Source organism: Salmo salar, chromosome ssa09, assembly GCF_905237065.1.
Source record: "Salmo salar chromosome ssa09, Ssal_v3.1, whole genome shotgun sequence".
NCBI classification, from domain to species: Eukaryota; Metazoa; Chordata; class Actinopteri; order Salmoniformes; family Salmonidae; genus Salmo; species Salmo salar.
Genome location: NC_059450.1, coordinates 11,065,629 through 11,090,000, shown reverse-complemented (window position 1 = coordinate 11,090,000; position 24,372 = coordinate 11,065,629). Strand labels below are relative to the sequence as shown.

Below are 24,372 nucleotides of genomic sequence, written 5' to 3'. Positions count from 1 at the left end.
CAGATGAACTTTCTATGATCTCTCTCTGCTCTGATAGACGTGACCTTGCAACTCATCTCTCCAAGCGTTGCACTTCATCATTTATTTTCCTTATCGAATCATAGATGCAGGAAGGGTTCTGAGCCTGAAGGTGCTGCAGCACCCCTAATAATAAAAATAATTATTGTTATCATGGTGGGGGGTACCCCTGACAAATTGAAATATACATTTGCCAAAGTTATAAAATTACTGCTCTGTTTGACAAGAAATGAAATGAAATCACTACACCAGGAGTAGACCTATAAATTTAGCCACAGACGATCAACAGCTTATTTTTTTTTTAATTGCCTCGCTCTGGATTGTGTGTGTGTGTGTGTGTGTGTGTGTGTATCAAAATCACAAGGCATAGCCTACAGTCGGGAACATGCGGCAAGTCTGTCAGTAAACAGCATTCGGCCGAAACAGGCCTTTCACAATATTTCAAATCCAATCGCAGGAAAACAAAGGTTGAAAAGCAAATGGCTCCTGCTAAAAAGATAACTCGCCTGTCTCTAGGCTACCAAACATATTTAATCAACTTCCAAATAGGCCTATCGAGTGACATTGTTCTACAAAGTAAAACAAGAGACGCTTTTGACCAAAACCGCTGAGTAAGCGGCGCATCGTTAGGTGAGTCAGTGAAAAATGTAGCCTGTCATTTAATTTGTGTTGAAAGATTTTGCTAAACTCTCCAGTAATGTAAAATGACATAAAATTGCATGAAATGCGTTCATAAAATGCTATTTTTCGGATCCTAGGCAAAAAAATTTTTACTGCTCTTTGCCACTACGCAAATGTGATAATATGCGTGCAATTCTTCATTAAAAAATGTTTTTACTTGTTATGTGTTCCGGTACCTCATAGCCCACCAGGTCTTCCTGCTCACTTTTCTTTCTTCCGGCACCTCCCAATGTACAAATTTAAGCACTGCTTATATACATGAAGGATGAGACTGGCCTTCCTTGGATCACTGTGGTAAGATGTTTGGAGTGTAAGTTCTGGTGATAAAGCGTTCTGTTGGTGCTGACGAGCCTGAATTCCTGATGGTGATGGAAATACCCCTCAGGCGGCGCCCATCTGTGTCCATGACCCCCCCCCCCCCGCTTCCACCCCTCCCCCCAAACACTCTGAGAAATGCAGTTATCGCTCCCCCCAGCCCACCTTCTGTGGTTATTTTTACTGAGGGACAGGGCTGTGAGGTCAGGTGTGAAATGGAATGAAAGTCCTCTCCGAAGTGAAGGCTCTACAAATAGCCCAGCTCAATATCCATCACAACGACCAGCAAACAGTACAATGGAGGAGGACCCTGACGGTAAATGCACTCCGTAATCACATTCGGAGGTGACATTTTCAAAAACAAAGCCTGAAATTCAATGGAACAGCAATGGAGTGGTTTCCATGGAAATGTTTGCTTCCTCTCGAGGTTCTAGGATGCAGAGGAATGTGGCCGTCTTCCAAGCCGAGCTGACATAGGACCACATCTCACAGCAGGGCCTGGGTTTAGAGTTCAGCCTCTGGGTTTGCCTTACTCAACCTTCTTGGAGCGTTCCACGGTCAAGTCAGAGAGCGGGGCGCGGTGACCGGTTCACGTTCCGATTTTGTTGGTCCTCAAGGTTGTGTTTTCCAGGAAAGCGGGGGTGCTGAGCTTGCAGATGCTGTTGATCTCTTTTGGAATCCCCCCAGATCTGATCTTTGACCTTTTTGGTTTGACCTAACCTGTCATTACCTTGACGGGTCTTTTAGGGTTTGCGAATAGCTTTCTATATGTGTACAGTTTAATGTAGTATGACTACTGCTTGATTACTATGGCTGAGATCCTACAGTCAAAATCAGCAGAGACGAGCTCTACTTTTTTCACATCAACTTACTTTTGTCTGCTTTAAGTTTTTTCCCTAAATTACGTAGTGGCAAGTGGTCGTTGTGCGTAAATGGCGTGGAGGAGACCACCTATGTGAATGAAATGATATGCAATGATTTTGATCAAACATTTTTAACGGCATGCCAGAGAATATGTGGCTGTTTATGGCTGAATAAACTGGTGGCGTGGATGCATATCTTATCATGTAGCCTATCCGTTATGAGGCAGATTTGCAGTGGAACTTTGCAATATGGCTACAAGGGACTATGACATTGATCTGACTGTAGTTGTTGCACACATTTCTCTTCCGTCTTTCCCATCAACGTGGGCGGCAGGTAGCCTAGCGGTTAGTTTTGGGCCAGTAACCGAAAGGTTTTCGGATTGAATCCCTGAACAAGGCAGTTAACCCACTGTTCCCCGGTAGGCCGTCATTGTAAATAAGAATTTGTTCTTAACTGACTTGCCTAGTTACATAACAATGTATTTAAAAAAAAAGCATCTAAAGAGTTTGCTTCAGGGCAGAGAGGAGTGGTAACGAAGTCTCGTTGACAAAAAGAGAGGGTGAACATTGAATATAGACAAAGATGGGGGGGGGGGCTGAAATTGCAGAGGTAGAAATCAAGGGTACAGTTTTTCTAGTACAGTATGTAGAGCAAAAATACACTACATTATTTACAATATCAGCGCATGTGCCAATTTCTTTTAAATTTGATTTGTCTTCCCTTTCTCCTCATCCCTCTGCTTTTGTCCAGACACCTCACCAGGCAGATTATAATGGGATTTCCCAGAAAGCATTTAAACACAGCGGAGGCTGGTGCTAGGAACACTCGCTAGTCCCACAAGAGCAAATACATGGAACAAACATCCATCTACAGGAGGCCCCAATCCTGTGATTGCTGTTAACCACCTTGCTAATGGAGTAGCCTAGCGCCTCCGTGCAAAATACAACACTATTTTATACTATATTATTGTATAGTGGTGGCCATATGTTTTCCCACTCATATAACCGTCATGGTGTCACTGACTGTTGTTTTGGTGACTTGATGAAAGCAGTCAGGAGGACTCGGGACACCTGGGTATTTGAAGCGGTTATTCACACAAAATTGGTACGTGACGTGCATAGAGTTGTCATTCACTTGCTGTTTTCTTTGGGGGGGGTAATGTTCAACTTGTCTGTCCTCTCACCTGTAGAACTTGCCCTGAGAAAGGTCGGGAACGTTCTAGTGAGGTTGTCCTCAGCTCTCTATGCCTCTAGTGCAAACACAGCACCACCTGCTGGATGAGAAGACTGTCTACCCATAAAACACCTGCGACGTACTGGACTGGTGCAATTAGCAGTCAATCAGTTATAACACACGGACTTGTGGAAGGGGATACCATTTGTATGAATGTAGTTTGCATTTTTTTTTAGGTCAGGAATTTTATATATTTAATGAATTCCTGGAACTATTTTGCAGGTAATACTGTCTGAGTCATACATGCGTCGATTTTGCTCTTAACACCAACAGAAACGACTCATCTTAGAAGCACCAACTAACAGAGATGGAGAACCTGACAATAACGTGTGTTCGAGAAGGAGAGGTGACAAAGTGAGGGAAGGAGATGGCGATAGACAGTGCAGCGAAAGAAAGAGCTTGCTCACATAAAAGGCTGATCTGATTCATGCCGTGTTGCTATTGAAGCCCGGACCACCTTTCCTTTGCAAGGCCAACAGCAAAAAAAATACACTTTCCCCCCCCCCCCCCCTTCTCCCACACATGGCTTTATTATGCACTCTGGGCCTTTGCAGCACATTTCCCTGCTTTCTGTCCTATTATGTTAGGGTAATTGGAGGGTTTATGAGGCGTGATTAATCGTGGGTTGGGGCAGTGGGAGGCCAAGGAGGCGGCGGAGGTCCAGGCATGGTGCCTCACTGCTTTGGAATGCCAAGTGCTTTGGGCCGGGGCTCGCTGCCAGCTCATTGTCTAGAAATACGAGCAGCAGTTGAAATGGCACTAATGACACCGCGTCACCTCCGAGATATGTCTGCCCCGTGACGGAGTGGACAGTTGGCTGGTTCTGCGGGTCAGACACGTCGCAATGGCAACTCTACTATGACTCGGCTTGTTGGTCATTCCGAAACAACTGCAATTGTTATTCAGTAGAGAAACACACACAGTGGTAACGGGAGTGAAATTATCATTGCAGAGGGGTGGACTTTTCATATGCAGTTGATTTGAAATGCATACAGTTGACTTGATAAATGCACATCGGATGGGAAAACTCTCGAAGTGCAGTTCAGTAGTCTCAATACATACTTTGACCTCTGTGAAGGTGGGGTTCAGTGACGACACCTTGATTGCTTTTGGGGCCTTTTGACACACTTGATCCTTGCCGTATTACCCCCCCCCCCAGCAACGGCATGCTAAATAAGTCCAACGGTCTTTACAAACGCTCATCTTGGCGCTGTTGGAAGGAAGTGAGTCCATTTCATTCAGCATTGATTTGTTTCTCTCTCTCAGGGCCGGGTTTCTATTGCAGAGCAGTCGCATGCAAGCCTAAGATCACCATACGCAATGCCAAGTGTCGTCTGGAGTGGTGGAAAACTCGCAGAGTAGGAAGTGGAGGACCATCCTCAGTGAATTTCCTAAAAATGTAAATGGTAAAACATATTAAAAGTGATCCTTTTTAGATAAAACTATACTAAATATAATCACGGCACCAAATAATTGATTCAAACACACTATTTTGCAAAGAAGGTCTACAGTAGCCTCAACAGCACTCTGTAGCGTAGCACCATGGCAGCACCATGGACAGCTAGCTTCCGTCCTGTTCTGGGTACATTGACTTCAGTTCAAAACCTAGGAGGCTCATCATGGTTCTCATCCCCTTCCATAGACTTACACAGTCATTTTGAGAACTTCCGGAGGATGTCCTCAAGCAGCCGATCAGAGCTCTTGCAGCATGAAGTGACATGTTGTCCATTCAATCAAAGGAATGAATCTAGTACTGAAAGCATAAGCCACTTCCAGCTAGCACTGCAGTGCATAAAATGTGTTGAGTAGTTGACTCAAAGAGCAAGAAAGACAATAGTTCAACAGTTTTGAACAAATACATTTCTTCCAAAATGGAGAAGCAAGAGTAATTTTTTTCAGTTTCACTTACTTAAACTAGCTAGCGGCATTTGCTAGCTATCTTACTGAAACACCCTGCTCAAACAGAGGGATGCTATGTTAGCTAGCTGGCTATGACTTTCCAACACAACACTGAAACTCTTCCAAATCAAGGTAAGCTTTTGGTATTACTAATTTATTGCCACTGGTGCAAGCCGGTGTAACTGCTTACTGACTGTACGCTAACGTTGCTGCATGATTGTAGCGGGTTTACTAACGCGTTAGTTCTATTAGCTATGCTGACTATGATGCTGCTTTAGCTAATATGGCGACAACGATGTAGGCTGTGTGTAGCAGGTTGGCTTAGAAAGGTTTTTTCACCTGGTCACATACAGCTGATGTGTTGTGCATTGAAGTCCACAAGTGTCGGTGAGAGCATGGATGCGAGAAGGAATACAATGTGGCTGCTATGTTTCCGTGTGATCAGGGGTGTATTACTCCAGTAAATATAGTAAAACTAAAGAAACTTGAATGACTAGGTGTGTCAAACTTTTGACTGGTACTATACGTGTGTGTGTGTACAGTAACGGTTAATAGTTTGACATATCTACTCATTCAAGAGTTTATTTTTACTATTTTCTACATTTTAGTATAATAGTGCAGACATCAAAACTATAAATAACACATGGAATCATGTAGTAACCAAAAGAAGTGTTACAAAAATCTAAATATATTTTATTCTTCATAGTAGCCACCATTTGCCTTGATGACAGCTTTGCACACTCTTGGCATTCTTTCAAACAGTCTTGAAGAAGTTCCCACATATGCTGAGCACTTGTTGGCTGCTTTTCCTTCACTCTGTGGTCCAACTCATCCCAAACCATCTCAATGGGGTTGAGGTCGGGTGATTGTGGAGGCCAGGTCATCTGATGCAGCACTCCATCACTCTCCCTCTTGGTCAAATAGCCCTTACACAGCCTGGAGGTGTGTTGAAAAACAAATGATAGTCCTTCTAAGCGCAAACCAGATGGGATGGCTTATCACTGCAGAATGTTGTGGTAGCCATGCTAGTTAAGTGTGCCTTGAATTCTAAATAAATCCCTCAATCTGACCATTTTACTCACCCCAGCAGTGTTGGTTAGGCTGTTTTCATGGTATCTAGAGCGTTGGTGACTGTAAGTGTGCTACTTGAAACAATTGAATTACGGTTTGTTTTTTTTGCCAACATTTACTAACACTGGTCATATTCAACTGGTGTTGCCAGGTCTAGCAATTTTTTTTGCCCAATGTCGTTCTCTTTGCTTATTTGAGCTGTTCATGCCATAATATGGACTTGGTCTTTTACCAAATAGGGCTATCTTCTATATACCACCCCTACCTTGTCACAACACAACTGATTGGCTCAAACGTATTAAGAAGGAAAGAAATTCCACAAATTAATTTAACAAGGCACACCTATTAATTAGGGCTAGGGGGCAGTATTGGCACAGCTGGATAAAAAAACATACCCGATTTAATCTGGTTACCACTCCTACCCAGTAACTAGAATATGCATATACTTATTACATATGGATAGAAAACACCCTACATTTTCTAAAACTGTTTGAATGGTGTCTGTGAGTATAACAGAACTCATTTGGCAGGCAAAACCCTGAGACATTTTCTGACAGGAAGTGGATACCTGATGTGTTGTATTACCTTTAAACCTATCCCATTGAAAAACACAGGGGCTGAGGAATATTTTGGCACTTCCTATTGCTTCCACTAGATGTCACCAGCCTTTACAAAGTGTTTTGAGTCTTCTGGAGGGAGATCTGTCCGAACAAGAGCCATGGAACGATGATGGCCCATTAGACACCTGGTGCGCGAGTTCATGTTGGGTACCCTCGTTCCAATACGTTATAAAAGAGTATGCATTCGTCCACCTTGAATATTATTCATGTTCTGGTTAAAAAAGGCCCTAATGATTTATGCTATACAACGTTTGACATGTTTGAACGAACGTAAATATATTTTTTCCCCTCGTTCATGACGAGAAGTCCGGCTGGCTTAGATCATGTGCTAACAAGACGGAGATTTTTGGACATAAATGATGAGCTTTTTTGAACAAAACTACATTCGTTATGGACCTGTGATACCTGGAAGTGACATCTGATGAAGAGAATCAAAGGTAATGGATTATTTACATAGTATTTTCGATTTTAGATCTCCCCAACATGACGTCTAGTCTGTATCGCAACGCGTATTTTTCTGGGCGCAGTGCTCAGATTATTGCAAAGTGTGATTTTCCCAGTAAGGTTATTTTTAAATCTGGCAAGTTGATTGCGTTCAAGAGATGTAAATCTATAATTCTTTAAATGACAATATAATATTTTACCAATGTTTTCTAATTTTAATTATTTAATTTGTGGTGTTGAATTGACTGCCGGTTATTGGAGGGAAAAGATTTCCTCAACATCAATGCCATAGTAAAACGCTGTTTTTGGATATAAATATGAACTTGATAGAACTAAAAATGCATGCATTGTCTAACATAATGTCCTAGGAGTGTCATCTGATGGAGATTGTAAAAGGTTAGTGCATCATTTTAGCTGGTTTTATGGTTTTGGTGACCCTGTCTTTGAATTGACAAAACATTACACACAACTCTTGTAAATGTACTGTCCTAACATACTCTAAATTTATGCTTTCGCCGTAAAACCTTTTTGAAATCGTAAACCGTGGTTAGATTAAGGAGATGTTTATCTTTCAAAGGGTGTAAAATAGTTGTATGTTTGAAAAATTTGGATTTTGACATTTATTTGGATTCAAATTTGCCGCTCTTGAAATGCACCTGCTGTTGATGGCCCATAGAGGTTAATTGAAATGCATTCCAGGTGACTACCTCATGAAGCTGGTTGAGAGAATGCCAAGAGTGTGCAAAGCTCTCAACTTTGAAGAATATAAAATATAGTAACTTTTGGTTACTACATGATTATATATGTGTTATTTTATCGTTTTGAAGTCTTCACTGTTATTCTACAATGTAGAAAATAAAGAAAAACCCTAGAATGAGTAGGTGTGTCCAAACGTTTGACTTGTACTGTGTGTGTATTAATGCGTTCCGGTACCTCAGATTCCACCAAGTCACCCCCCTCTCAAAGTAACTTTTTGTTTCGGCAGCTCTCGATTTACAAATTAAGCACTGGGAGGCAGTCTACTTTAGGTCCAGGCTTTGTCGAGGCCTGCAGGCAACTGGTCAAATTACATCCGGAAGATAGAATCCCTCTACTATAAATACATTGCTCCATATACTGCTACATGTTGCTCATTTCCTGTTAGCATAATATAACATCCCATTTATTATAAAAGTATCCCTACTGCAAATAGAATTTGACAAAAAGGATGTATAGTTTTGTCAACCGAAAAGGTTGGCTGGTTTGATAGGACAGTAAAGCATGTTTAATGGTGTGAAGCCTGAAGGTCATATCAGTTTGCGGTTTTAGCCATGTCTGTCTGTCTCTGGTGGCTAATTTAGGGAGTGACGGTAGGCTGGCTTTGGTGACATCTGGGGATGTTTCTGACTAACTTTGACATTAAGGGTGCCCAGAGGAGTCAAACTTGTGTGTGGACAATGTTTTTCAAACGTGACTCACACATCTCTGTCACATCTCCCCCTCTCGCTTTTGCACACTCCATTGTCTCTCCGTTTCTCTCTCTCGCTCTCACAAACATTCTCATACAAGTCAATATATAAATATACAGCATTTACAATTATCAACTTCAATAGCCTACAACTACTTTATAGGCTACTGTATAACTGTAAACCTAGCTGGTAGAGCTGGGGAGATTGGACAGAGGACATTATAACAGTCAGGTTCTGTAGACTCTTCCCTGAACAGACTACTAATTGGGAACATTAGTGTCCACTGTTCAGACCAGGGTGCCTGCCACCCTCTCACCATGTCAAGTGTCGGCACACAGCACTGAGTTGCCCATTGTTCCCTCTCAAGTGCCCCCTCCCACACTTTAATACCAATAACCAGGGGTGCAACTTTGGTTTTAGAAGTTGGGGGGGGAGATGTAACTTGGCAGGGAGTTTTGGGACATCTAAAGCACATTTCTTGCATTACTACACATCTAATATGGCCCTTATAGCTGTCTCTATTTAGAACAACAAAAAGTAAGCAAAAATGCCTAAAGTAAACAAGCTAGGTAAGAGATTATTAAATATGTGATTGATAAGACTGAACTAGATCAATGATAATTCAATAGTAATCAATATTGTGTTGCACCTTTTAACCAATAGCCTAACAAATGAACAACTCTTATGAATAAAGTACAAAGACTTCACTTTTGATTCTTTATTAAGACATCCTCTATAACAAATTTCAGCCAGACCGCCCAGCCAGCCCGAGCTGCTTCCACGCCTAACCCCCACAAGTCTGGTTAATAACTCAGCTCTCTCCCCAACACAACATCCTTCCCATATTTTTGTTTTAAGGGAAAGGTTTGGAAAACACATACACATTAACACACAGAACCCTTCATATAATTTATATCATATGCCTAATAGTACTGTACAGCTCTAAATGCTAGGTTACACAGTTTCTTCTGATACGTTTCCAGTATCAACATTTCCAAACAAAAAGAGGGAGAAGGGAGAATCTGTAGACCATGAGGAGTCCATGAGGAGTCTGCATGGTCCTAAAGCACACCTGAGCCGCTGTTTGTATCACAGTGCAAAGATAACTGGGGGGAACAAATATGCTATTTTTGAATGTTGGAGGGGTCATGTCCCCAGTGAATGTTGCACCCCTGCCAATAACTTGGCCTTACCTGGAATCCCAATATATTGCTGACCTTTTGGGGTAGACGCGTGCATACACTCTCACACACATACCAGGTCCCCTAGGAGAATGCTGTTCGTAGATTCTTTCTGTGATCCAGCCAGCACTATCCTCTGGGAGACAGGCCAAGGGATTAGCTTCAATAAGTAAGTAGCTGAACACTGGCATCTGTTGCTTCTCAGCAAATGTTGGTAACTGCTTCAACTCATTGCTTCATGCGGTTGATCTGAAATATTGCATTGCGATAAATAGAAAATGCCTCTAATAGATTGATTTCTTCTTAAAAAATGCATGCATGGTGAAGCACTGCATTTTACTTGGCCTAGGTAGTCGATATACAGGTCTAATGATTTTGGATCAGTTCTGATTCACTGCTCTGAAAACAAATGTCAAGGACATTGGCAGCCCGGTTTCCTTCTCCGTAATCAAATTCTTCAACCATTTTCTTTAGTCAAGAAACCTGGGTTTTACAAGTCTGAATGACATACTGTAACTGTACAGCAATCATACTTCGATCAACCACCTACTGTTCTGAGAAACACCAGTATACCCTGATGAGGCGACAGCATGTTCAAATAAACCCTTTTAGGCTTACTCCTATTCCAAAGCACCTTGGCCTTGTAACCACGGACAACCGTCTTACTGAATCTAAGATACAAACCACCAGCATTCTTCCTCATCCCCAACAAAGACTACTTGATTTGTCTAATGGCACCTCTGACGTCCACAATACCTTCCATTGTGGAGAACCAGATGGACGCTCCAGCTAGCTGAATCAGTGTCAGCTTTGTACCAGCAGCCCTCAGTGCTCTCTCTCTCTTTCTCCCCCCCTACCAATGGAATCTGGTGTTGTCTCCTAACAACACTGACAGGACGGCAGGAGCTGGGTTTCCACACAGATATGCAGCCAAGCCCACTGTCCCTGCTTTGACAATGGCAATGGCTCTTTGAGAGGAGAATAAAGAGGTTTGACGCTGAGGAGGAACTGTGTATTGTCAAGAGTAAATGACAGTGTTCATGTCCTGTAGGATGTAGTGCCATCCTATTGTATTGATAGACAAACCTATGGTACTGATCTCTCGTCATGTCATGGAGATGAATAAATCGTAGGAAACGGTCATGTTTTTATGTCTAACCTGTTGAATGTGTATACCATATTGTTCACCTCAAACTGAACCATGAAGTCCTTCCGCTAACTGATATACAGCGCATTCGGAAAGTTCTGACCTTTTGACTTTTACAGCCTTATTTTAATTGGATAAAATGCCCCCCCCCCCCCATTAATCTACACACAATACCCCATAATGACAAAGCGCAAAACATTTTTTTAAATATTTTTGCAAATTTATAAAAAATTTTAAAATGACCTTATTTACATAAGTATTCAGAGCCCTTTGCTATGAGACTTGAAATTGTGCTCAGATGCATCCTGTTTCCATTGATCATCCTTGATGTTCCTACAACTTGATTGGAATCCACCTGTGGTAATTTCATTTGATTTGGATTGTTGTCTGAACAAAAACCGAGCCATGAGGACGAAGGTATTGTCCGTAGAGCTCCGAGACAGGATTGATTGTGTTGAGGGACAGATCTTGGGAAGGGTACCAAAACATTTCTGCAGCATTGAAGGTCCCCAAGAACACTGTGGCCTCCATCATTCTTAAATGGGAGAAGTTTGGAACCACCAAGACTCTTTCTAGAGCTGGCTGCCTTGCCAAACTGAGCAATCGGGGTAGAAGGGCCTTGGTCAGGGAGGTGACCAAGAACCCAATGGTCACTCTGACAGAGCTCGTCTGTGAAGATGGTTGTCCTTCTGGAATGTTCTCCCATCTCTGCAGCACTCCACCAATCAGGCCTTTATGGTACAGTGGCCAGACGGAAGCCACTCTTCAGTAAAAGGCACATGACAGCCCGCTTTGAGTTTGACAAAATGCACCTAAAGGACTCTGACCATGAGAAACAAGATTCTCTGGTCTGATGAAACCAAGACTGAACTCTTTGGCCTGAATGCCAAGCGTCATGTCTGGAGGGAAACCTGGCACCATCCCTATGGAGAAGCATGGGGGTGGCAGCATTAGGCTGTGTGGAAGTTTTTCAGCGGCAGGGACTGGGAGACTAGTCAGAATCGAGAGAAAGATGAACGGAGCAAAGTACAGAGATCCTTCATGTAAACCTGCTCCAGAGCGCTCAGGACCTCAGACTGGGGAGAAGGTTCACATTTTTTTGTATTTTATTTTTGTCTAATAACTTGTTTTTGCTTTGTCATTATTGTGTGGTAGATTGATTGACTGGAACCCCCCCCCATCAATTTTAAAATAAGGCTGTAACAAAATGTGGAAAAAGCCATGGTCTGAATACTTTCTGAATGTACTGTATACTTGCATACATATGAGAACATGACCAGTGACTCTGACTCTCTTCCTATACCCACACTAGCACACTACCTAGTATGAAACAATATATAGGGGGGTGCATTCTGCAAAGTATGCTAGTACAGACATTAGAATATGTCTGACCTTTGACTGACATTATCTCTCGTCTCTTTGCAGGTTATGCTTCATAGTTGCTCTGGGTTACCTCAGCTTCTGTCAGATAACCCGGGTCTATGTCTTTGACTATGGCATGTACTCTGCAGACTTCACCGGGTAAGTACTACCTGTTGTGTTGACAATCAATGACATTCATAGGCATTGGCATGGAAAACCAGCAGACATGGCAGTCCTCAAAAACAGGAGTTGAATGACCATGGGAGTCAAATATCAGTAGTACCACATATCCAGCGGAGAGAATCCCAAACGCCAACAACTTTATACACTTAAATGTTGTGTAATAACAAGATGTTGAATCGAGTGAAATGGGGAGTGTCAGTGAATGGTTGTATCGCAGTATTATCGGTTCCCCGGGGGTATATTGTTCCATCTCCTCCGGAGTGTCTGGTGAACCAGACAGCCACACACACGTGCTAGGGCGGGGGTGGTCAGTTGCTAAGCAACCCCAGTAGGAGACCCACGGCATCACAAGTGCAGACCGCCCTCTTTTCATTTCTTGCTTCTTCCTCTCCATTCCTTTCTTCTCTAGTTTTTTTTTCCCCGTACTCATCTTTTTTCATGAAATGCCAGTGACTAAAAGCTTGTAAATGACTAAGGCTGTGTCTAGACGTGCCATTTCATGAAGCTTTTGTATTCTGATCATGGAATTCCAAATATGTCATGCATCTACACCTGCATGTAAACAGTGGTGGAAAAAGTACTCAATTGTCATACTTGAGTAAAAGTAAAGATACCTTAATAGAAAATGACTCAAGTGAAAGTCACCCAGTAAAATACTTCTTTAGTAAAAGTCTAAAAGTATTTGGTTAATATACTTAAGATATAATTTACAAACAAATCATTTGTGTTGAGGGAGTCCACCAGATCAGAGGCAGTAGGGATGACCAGGGATGTTCTCTTGATAAGTGTGTGAATTGGACCATTTTCCTGTCAAAATGTAACAAGTACTTTTGGGTGTCAGGAAAAATGTATGGAGTAAAAAGTACATTATTTTATTTAGGAATGTAGTGAAGTAAAAGTTGGCAAAAAATATATATATATAGTAAAGTACAGATACGACTTAAGTAAAAATACTTTAAAGTACTACTTAAGTACTTTACACCACTGCATTTAAATATGTCTACCGTGCCGACATTGTGTCCGGATTCCCTTTTCCCGCACTATATTCAAATGCAGTATGCATTCTGCAAATGGTGGAACAGGCTAAATCTGATAATAACAAAACAACAACATTGATGGCAGTAGCCAATTACTGTAGCTAACCTCTTTAACTAGCCAGCAAGCTAGCGGGATTGCAAACAGGTTAGCATAACTAGGGTTGCACATTTTGGGGAATAATCAGAGGTGGAAACTTTCCATGGGAATTAACGGGAATTAACAGAAATGCAAATTAATATTAATACCATTTAAATGTAGATGTTTTTTGCATTGGATATATTTACGATATCTTATGAAGACAGAAACCTTTTACCTTATCATAAGTAGGCATAATTACAAATGATTAAATCCTTCCAATTGGGGGAGAAAAAAAAAGAATTTAGTTACGAATTGAATTTTAATTGAGTTGACGCTTCACATGGGATGATTTCACTGAACAACAAAAGAAAGGGAATATTGAATGATCCCCAATGATCTGTAAAATGATACTCAAGAAACTAAAGCTTTGGTTGTCTTCCTCTCAGGCTTCCATGTCTTCTCCCTGGACCTCCTCAATGTCCACCTCTTGAACATCAGACTCTGAGGCCTCATCTTCCCTGTCACTTTCCAACCTAGTTGAGGATGGCTCGTTGTCAGGCTCAAAAAGCCTCAAATTTGTCCGACTGGCCACCAATTTTTCAACCCTTGTATTGGTCAGCCTGTTGAGTGCTTTGGTGTGTGTGTTCCCAAACAAGGACCAGTTGTGCTCTGAGGCGGCTGATGTTGGTGGGATTTGGAGGATGATTGAGGCAACAGGGGAAAGAGCCTCAGATCCACAAAGTTCCTTCCACCAGGTGGCTGTTGAGATGTTGGCACGACTGCCATATTGCATCTCCATCCCAAAGCCCTTGCTTGGAAGTGTGCTTCGCCAGACTGCCAAGAACCCCTCATCCAGGCCAATGTGGCGAGACACGGTAGTGATGAAACCATAGGCCTTGTTGATCTCTGCACCAGACAGGATGCTAATGCCAGCGTACATGGGGTCCAACATGTACGCTGCGGCGTGTATGGGCTTCAGGCAGAAGTCTAAATGCTTTTTGATGTATTTCAGAACTGCGGCATACTCTGCTTGGAGCAACAGTGAAGTGGGCAGGGCAGTACGGATTTCTTCTCTTACATCTGCAAGCAGAGTCTGAACATCAGACAGGATTGCATTGTCTCCCTCAATCCATGTAATGGCTACTGCTATAGGTTTCAGGCTACTTACCACTCTCTCCCAAAATACATCATCCAGGAGGATCCTCTTGATGGGGCTGTCCATAACAGCAGACTGTGATATGGCCATTTCTTGGAGAGACTCCTTCCCCTCCAGGAGACTGTCAAACATGATGACAACACCACCCCAATGGGTGTTGCTGGGTAGCTTCAATGTGGTGCTCTTATTCTTCTCACTTTGCTTGGTGAGGTAGATTGATGCTATAACTTGATGACCCATCACATACCTAATCATTTCCTTGGCTCTCTTGTAGAGTGTATCAATTGTTTTCAGTGCCATGATGTCCTTGAGGAGCAGATTCAATGCATGAGCAGCACAGCCAATGGGTGTGATGTGAGGGCAGGACTCCTCCACTTTAGACCAAGTAGCCTTCATGTTCACAGCATTGTCTGTCACCAGTGCAAATGCCTTCTGTGGTCAAAGGTTATTGATGACTGCCTTCAGCTCATCTGCAATGTAGAGACTGGTGTGTCTGTTGTCCCTTGGGTCTGTGCTCTTGTAGAATACTGGTTGAGGGGTAGAGATGATGTAGTTAATTATTTCTTAACCATCCATCAGAGATGATTGCAATACAGTCTGCTTTCTCTATGATTTGCTTGACCTTCATTTGAACTCTGCATCCGGCAAATGAGTAGATAAAGCATGTCTGGTTGGAGTGGTATATGCTGGGCGAAGAACATTCAGAAATCTCTTCCAATACACATTGCCTGTGAGCATCAGAGGTGAACCAGTTGCATACACAGCTCGAGCAAGACATTCATCAGCATTTCTCTATGTTCCTCCATTGAGTCAAAACAACTTCTGATTCCAGGAGGACCATGAGCTGTTGCTATCGATAAGGTGTTCAATTCATCATTTTCACCTCGAATAGAAGTAGAGGGACTTTTGTCAGAGCTTGCTAGTTGTGAGCGCTGAGGCAACTTTATGCACTTGGCCAGATGATTCTGCATCTTTGTTGCTTTCTTCACATATGATTTGGCACAATATTTGCAAATGTACACAGCTTTTCCTTCTACATTAGCTGCAGTGAAACATCTCCACACATCAGTTAGTGCCCGTGGCATTTTCCTGTAAAGATTAGAAAAAAAGAGTAAAAAATACAATTCCATGTACAGATAAATAGTTAAGCAGTTAGATTAATGAATTGCTTTGTAAGATTAATGTTTTGAAATGAAACATGTATGGAAACAGGTGAATTAACACTCCTCAGTAAGCAGGCTCAAGCAAGCTAAAACCTACATGATAGCAAAAACTAACTACCAGAAATGAACAAGTTAGAAATGATTTAAACACACTTTGCTGTAGGCTAGTATTTACTAGTCAACAAAAAATCATGTATGTCATATTTTATATGTTCACCCCACCCAGTAGTGTAATCAAAACTTACCAGAAAGCATGTAGTCCTTGGCTCAGACAGTGTAGTAGTGTGGGCTCAATAACATCTCAGTAGTGTGAAAGATCTTGAGAATCAGCTGTACATGTGATGGAAAAATGCACTGTGCATGCAAAGGGTTGCAATTCCATTGAATTGGGGATAGTTTAACCAAAATATTCCACAAGACCTAGAATTGCCTTATATGTATCCCACAAAAAAAAGGTTCACTGTTATCAGCTAACTTTTTTTGATGACTTTAAGCAACATTTTTCAAATTCCCGGGCTTAACTTCCCATGGAGAATTTCAGGAGAAATTCTGGAAATTTACCGGAACGTTTCAGACCCTTTGCAACCCTAAGCATAACTCTAGCGTAATAGGTTTTCTAAATCAAGTCAAACCTAATTGAATATTTACTTTCTCTCTGGCTTGGACGATTAGGGCACATCATATTAATCCGCTACCAGCTATAACCTTATACAAGCTTTGTGGCGTTATATCATTTTGAACGACTGATTTTCTGTGCAACCTACAACTAATGAATCTTAACATTTTAATAAGGATAGTCTTTCACCCCGCAGTTGTTCTGTCATATCCTGTCTGTATTACATACTTGACACTGTGCCATGTTGTCTTTAGGGCATATACAAAAGTGGACGCATACTTAAAAGCAGCATGAAGTCATTCAGTTGCATTATACAGAGTGACATGCTAGCTACAGCAGTGCTCCCAATGCACTGGTAAATGAATAATGTATGCCTGATGGAGATGGGATGTTATTTTGTATGTGATTATGTAACGAGAAGCTCGTTCCAGTGTAGGTGAGCAGAGGCAGTCAGGTGACCATAAGTTGATGTGATTTGTTGACTCCTCTCCTGTGTTTCTCCTATAGGCCAATGATGGTCATCACTCAGAAGATCACCAGCTTGGCGTTTGAGATACACGACGGTGAGACGTGTATGTGTGTACTTGTGTGTAACATGAGTTAGCTAAGGAACTGAGTCATGGCGATGGAACATGTTGTTTGTCATCGATTTAAAGGCTGGTCATGGCAGTCACGTGGGAGTTGAAAGCGGCAGCAGATGGAGAGGTAACACTGTGATTTGATCAAGTTTCCTTTCTGTCAGACAGCTAAAGCTATGCATAGTGAATACAATCTGCAGTCACCTTCAGAGGGGATATGAACATCCCATTTTAATGTTTTGGTTTCATCTGCAAGGCCTGTTCGAAGGAGAGTTTCCGTCTGTCTCCTTGTCATCTTGCAGACAATAAATAGTTCCCTTTATATCCAGTTTCTCATTTTATTATTTTTAATTGAAATGAAACATTATATACCATTTTTTAAAACCTCTCTTTGGGAACAGATTTCATAATACAGTAATTGATACAGTAGTGCTTGTATTGTGAGGAATGTTTTGAGTGGACTCAGTGGAGTGAGCAGGGGTGGCAGTGTAAACAAGCTTATGTAACGAGGAACGTTACACGTTCTCCCTCCCTCCCCAAGTTCCTATGTATGCATTTCCCTCTCCCCTACACCAAATCATCCATGATGTCAGATACTGTATGCATAGAGAGAAGTGTGTGCGTGCGTGCGTGCGGTGAATGGGGATTACATGGCTGTACTCCTTTCAAGTCCTGTAAAGTAGAGCGCCAGCGTTAGAAGTCTGAAGTAGCCAAACGGCCACAGCAGCTAATTAAGGATGGAGAGATGGGTGTCGGGAGGACAGGATTAGAATGAACCAGTGTAAGAGAGGCTTAGGGGAGTTGAGGCTGACCAGCTCCTCCACTTCAGTCAAATGGCTTCAGGTGGTGTGTGTGTGCATCCAGTGTTTTAGTCGCAGTGTAGGCTATTGATTCTCCTCATAACTAATGAACATCTAAAACCATAATCCCTATTCTCTATGTGATGTCACAGTGAACACTGCATGTTCTTTTTCTGTCGGGGGAAGCATATAATGCAGTGGTATTTAAACTTTTTCATCAGGGACCCCATGTTTTTCACCAGAAATTCCGGGGACAACTTTTTTTCCAACATCATTTCTGGCGACCCCCACCCCAAATCTAATGGCGCAACCTTATCATAAAATTTCAATTTTTTTACATCAACAAATAACTTTCAATTCATTACATTTGTATCTCTTATTAAAATGAAAAGGCTCCAATAAATACATTTTTATTTTTCAAATGATATTTTTCAAAAACGTGTGTCTATTGTCCCATGCAATGATGTGTCATGTTAAAAATACAAAAACGAAGTATTACATGATGCGTAGTGTAATCACTTATGTGCAGAGTGGGCACCCAAGTGAATGGGAAAGGTAGGGAATATCAACAATTTCGCATTCAAGTAAAATGAAAAGATGGGCACCATCTAAAATGATCAAATTAGACGTTGCCCATCTTTCCCATTCATTTGGGATTGAGGCATATACCAACTAGCCCGTTTATAATAGCAATAAGGCGCCTCGGGGGCTTTGTGGTATATGGCCAATATACCATGGCTAAGGGCTGTGCTTGCGCATCGTGCCTAAGAACAGTCGTCGCCCATCTAGTAGATACCCATAGACTTCCACTTATAGCGCTAACGCTAGTTAGCATTGGCTCACAAAACTACCTCTTAACTTCCGTCATACTGGACACAGACCGATACAAATGAAATCCACGAGTTCATCTGAATATGGGGGAAGTAGATAAAGGACCTCTGTGCTAAAATCCCAAAGTATCCCTTTTAAGGCTTTACAGTTGCCTGTGTTTTTTATTTTTTAGCTGTGTGGTTGGCATGATTTACGGTCAATGTGTGTTCTGGAGTATTGGGTGGAATAGCGGCTGGTTTGAGTTTAATCTGGTTATTAGCTGAATGGCAGTGTGACCATCTAGTCCTCTGTCCCTCGGCAACACAGTGAATAGGGTCTGGTTTCAATGGTGGACTCTTGGCATAGAGGAACTATGTCACTACTTTATCCGCTTGAATCAAATACTAAATGGTAGCTAGCAAGATGGAGAGTTATTTTTAATGAGTCATTTCCCCAAGTGGCTAGTTGGCATCAACTACCTTAACTGAAACGACTGAAAAGGTTTTTGCCTGGAAAACTTTGCTTTTGAATGTGTCCCTCGTGATTTGTTGGGAGAGTCCCCGGTATCTTTTGTTATCGACGTAGACCGTGACGTAGTCCCTCTATGCCAAAAGAGTCCATCATTGAAACCAGACCCTAGTTGCTGTTGCATTGGGTCAGGTTTTCAAGACGACCTCAGTCTCACTAACAGTACCGGTAGCACTCTGACTGAGACCGATGGAGATGGGCTCAGGCCACAGCTGATTTAGGCCCTGTACATTTTAGGGGAAAGAGAACAAAACCACAAATCACCACAGTGGATCTGTGCACTAGGTTGTTTTCCCTTTTTTTCTGTTTTTCCCTCTCTTTCTGTGCCGCACACATTTTGTAGCTGAAGAAATGTTTTGCATATGACTTATCCCAATGATTAAATGTTGCTGAGTGACCAATGGAGCACACAGCAATTAGGCTTGCTTAAAGCTGCTGTACTGGCGTGATCTGATCTCAAATTAGGCTATATTACCACATAGGGTTGCAAAATTCCGGTAACTTTCCCCAATCCTGGTTGGAAGATTCCTGGGTTTCCTGCTTATTCCAGTGTAAATCCATGAATCTATCTTCAGGATTTCTGGAAAACTGGGAAATTTTGGGAAAGTTAGCAGAATTTTGCAACCCTATTACCACATCAATTTACACAGAGATATATGGTTTATTCTATTTCTTTGGTTAAACTTAGCAAGAAAAGAAACGTCCCTTTTTCAGGACCCTGTCTTTCACAGATAATTTGTAAAAATCCAAATAACTTGACACACTGTTTCCCATGCTTGTTCAATGAACCATAAACAATTAATGAACATGCACCTGTGGAACGGTCGTTAAGACACTAACAGCTTACAGACGGTAGGCAATTAAGGTCACAGTCATGAAAATTTAGGACACTAAAGAGGCCTTTCTACTGACTCTGGAAAAAAACAAAAGAAAGATGCCTGGGGTCCCTGCTCATCTGCGTGAACGTACCTTAGGCATGCTGCGAGGAGGCATGAGGACTGCAGACTAGGCAGGTAGCCTAGTGGTTAGAGCGTTGGGCCAGTAACCGCAAGGTAGCTGGGTCGAATCCCCTTGCTGACAAGGTAAAAATCTGTCGTTCTGCCCCTGAACAAGGCAGTTAATCCACTGTTCCCCGGTAGGCCGTCATTGTAAATAAGAATATGTTCTTAACTGACTTGCCTAGTGAAATAAAGGTTCCATTTTTAAAAAAGGTATGAAGTGCACTATATTCTACAATGTATAAAATAGTACACATTTAAAAAAACTCATGAGTAGGTGTGTCTAAACTTTTGACTGGTACTGTATATATATATTTTTTACTCTATTGTATTGCAATCAACACCCGATGAGTGAAGAATATTTTTTTTGTCAAATTGAAATGCATACACTTCTTACTTACTGTATTAGGAGTTGACTATACATTAAAAAAATATGAATAATTGTCAAAGGGTTGGGATTGGTTTGGTGCAGTCATGTGACCACACTCTCTGTGTTCCCATAGGCTTGACGAGGAAGGAGGAACAGCTGACCCCCAGTCAGAGATGCCTAGCTGTCAGGTATGTGATCCAGGTATGTTTTTACTCTCCCAGCTGGACTAGAGACAGTTCTACTGCCGTACTCAAAGCTATGAGCTAGGTATTAAAATGTTTACTGGGGGATGTTTATTTGATTCGATTTGACAATTTTAAAGCACAATACAACCACACGTGGACACAATGCATTTATAAATCAGTGACACAATTGTATTTCCTTTTTTGGTCCCCTTGTAAATACATCAAAACTAAATATATACACCAGATTTATAACATTAAAACAAATACGGTCACTGGTAAAGCTTATGGTAGCCACTAGCCAGTACTCATATCACATTGTTTTTGTTGTCCACTGATATTTGTTCTGTTTCTTTATTGGGTCTCTTCTTTCTTGCTCTCTCTCTCGCTTTCTCTCCCATTGTAACAAAGAAGGGTCTTTTTTTTCTCAACTTATACTCGGATTCTATAATAATATTGAGTGAGACTATTGAATGCTTTGGACACAAGGAACGATTATGTTGGCACCATGCCCACAAATGTCGCTCACAACAGGATATTTGCTTCTAAAGAGGAATAAGATGGAAATGATTGCCTCTGGAGGAATCTGATGATATTCTATTTTCTTCCCATGAAATGACAGAGCAGAATGCTCTTGGTATCAACAATAATTAGAGCGGTTATTATGACTTAAACACCCCACGGCTCCTCTCACAGTCACAGGGGCCGCGAAGGAGTTTGTATCCCTGCTCCAAAGGGTACCCAGCCGTTCCTTACGTCCCGTGTCGTCCAGGGCTCCGGACTAACATTTTCCCCTGGTGGCACTAACTTCTTCAGTTCGTGGCACCAGCCCATGATTTGGTGACCACCCCCCCCCATATTTTGATATGCAACCTAATTCAGTGATTGTCATGAATTTTGGGTTGACGATTAGGCTATTTCTGTTATATTTTACTGTAAAAATAGGGGTCCAGAATTTTGTTTTTTCTTTGTTCAATATAGATGAATTTGCTTCAATAGAGATCAATCTTTATATGCACTAATATATATCGTCCTAATTCAATTTGTGCTAATTCACCACCTGAGGAAGTGGAAACTCTGAACACATTAGCTAGATCACAAACTCTAAATATAACACCTACTGCTAGTAGCCATGTATTAATCTAACAATGAATGTAATGTCCTAAAATAAATTATGCCTAGTGGACTTGCGATAGCCAATGCTCAATTTTGCGTGTAGGGCAGGGCAGAAACTTTCAGTACAGGAATCATGAAGATAAAACCATGTATTTTGTTAAACAAACTGCATTATCTGCCCCCCAAAAAATAGGACATTTTCATTGAGGTGACCAGGTAGAATGTACAGCTCGCAGCCGTGTGAACAACTAAAAATGTAACTCGGCCAAGTTAAAAGGGTCCAATTTGGAGCCCTGCAGTCAGGAAACTGTCAGAGACCAAGGAGTTTATACAATGGGACCACCAACTACTGTGCGAAAGGAATTTAATCTAAGAGTCGTTTTGGCACTACTTTAACAATATCTGTGCAAGTTTAGTAGGACATTGAACAAAATTTTGCAAGTCATCCTTAAAAAAAAACAATACAGAAAATGACATATCATTGTCAAATCAGTCTTGTGAGGTACATTAGGAGTTAAAAAAATATGTTTTACATATGTCATCTGCTCAACTACAGTGCAACCTGGCCAACCCTTTGGCCGAAATACCTTAGTTATTGGGACTTTGCTGCTTACCCTCCAGACAAACCCCAACCTTGCTGTACCTCCACCACCACACTCAACAGATTGCACTTTGCAGGGAAAGGCCTCACTTACTCCCTCCAGAGCCAGACAGATGCAAATGCAGCCAGTGCAACAAAGCCCCTTTTTACACATTTTACAAAGCCCCTTTTACTCCCTCAAGAGCCAGACAGACACAAATGCAGCCAGTGCAACAAAGCCCCTTTTACAAATGGGCTCCTAGAACTAAAAGCACCGCACCCGTCCATTTTGACAAAAGTCTACGAATGCTCTGAATTCACAATCATACTGGATGTGTCTGCTGAGTCACCTCAGAGTGAAGACTAGGTCTCTACTTGATGGGTGTTCACTATGGCCATGCTACAACAAAAGTGCTGACGCACGTGCTACTTGTTTCTAACCTAGGGTCAAAGCCGGGGTAGGGGTAATGTTAGCCCTACTTACCGTACTAAAAAGACACGTGGATAGAAACGACGAGGGTAACGTCAGATGGAAGGTAGGTTAGAGTGCTCAGAGAACGGCGTCCAGCACGTCCACGTTTTCTCGCGTGGCCGATTTTAGAGACGACCCGCCGCTTGACGCTAACAGCTGCCTCTCTTTGACATCTGCCTCTCGTCTCATTCGTTGTCTCATCCTCTTCCCCCAGGAAGATGCCCAGTCTGCTGGAGTACCTGAGCTACAACTGTAACTTCATGGGCATCCTGGCCGGGCCCACCTGCTCCTACAACGACTACATGGCCTTCATCGAGGGCACGGCCTACCAGCCTCGCCACCTGGAGACCAACGGGAAGGAGAACGGGAAGTACAAGCATACGGAGCCCTCGCCCAAGGTACCACAATGCCAGTCTCTTTGTTAAAGCTCCCCCTACCAGGATGAACCTAATATAATAGATATGTTGTCAATTTGTCTTCAACTCTGGTCCTGGATTTTGTTCTAGTCCAGTCCTAACACACCTGGGCTTGAGGATTAGGTGAACTAGTTGTCTTAGTGCTGGACTGGAGCAAATGCCTGCACAGCCTATATTTCCAGGAAGAGTTGGTGATCATTGGTAGTGTGAGTTAGGTCTTGCATAGTACATAGTGGACAAACAGTCACAGTAAAGCGTGTATTTGTATTTATTAGGGATCCCCATTACTATTCCTGGGGTCCAAACACATTAAGGCACTTACATCACACACAAAACAAAAGATAAAACAGTACATCATATAACATTTGGTACCCCACTACATATCTACAATACAACATGTTTAATACCACCATACAACAATATTACAATGTACGTGTGTGTGTGTGTGTGTGTAGCGTGCGTGTGTCTCTTCACAGTCCCTGCTGTAATGTGACATGGAACTTTGGCCAGGAAAAACTCAAGGCCCTAGTTATGCCGTCTTGTATTTCAGAATGGAAACACTGTGCTTTTCATGCCTGGAACAACCAGTACCACAGTCCTTTGTTTAGAAATGCAGCTCTCATTCCAATGAATTCAACTACAGATGCTGAAAGGTTCCAATGAGACGCCACCAAGACAGTCACCGTTCTATTCTCTCCTAATCCCCACGATGGTCTTATCGCCAGGTTACCAGACTAGACTGAGGAACTCACAGCCTGCATGTCAATGAAGGAGCTTATTTTGCATGATAACCGCCAATGAATTGTCTTTTCTTATAATATTTGGTTTCACGGTAGAAGAAAAATGCCTTCTTACTCTGTGTGTGTGTGTGTCTACCACAACAATGATAATCTATATAATGTGTCGTTTCCTCGTTAAGATGGTACAGTTTAATTACAACCCAAATAAGCTGTTACATCCGGACGGCTCGAGAAAATGTAGCGTGTCCTTTCATCCCTCGTAGCG

At 42.0% G+C, this 24,372-nt stretch overlaps 1 protein-coding gene across 3 annotated transcripts in view; it reads left to right on the top strand.

The window, feature by feature from the left end:
• The window catches only part of mboat2a (membrane bound O-acyltransferase domain containing 2a), a 69,199-nt gene that overhangs the window by 37,197 nt on the left and 7,630 nt on the right, over positions 1-24,372 (top strand). For all 3 annotated transcript variants that reach the window (XM_045723373.1, XM_014210199.2, XM_045723374.1), the window contains exons 4-7: positions 12,347-12,442; positions 17,025-17,080; positions 20,735-20,789; positions 23,166-23,349. In XM_045723373.1, coding sequence (XP_045579329.1) covers positions 12,347-12,442; positions 17,025-17,080; positions 20,735-20,789; positions 23,166-23,349 — 391 coding nt within the window. The remainder of the gene's footprint in view (positions 1-12,346; positions 12,443-17,024; positions 17,081-20,734; positions 20,790-23,165; positions 23,350-24,372) is intronic.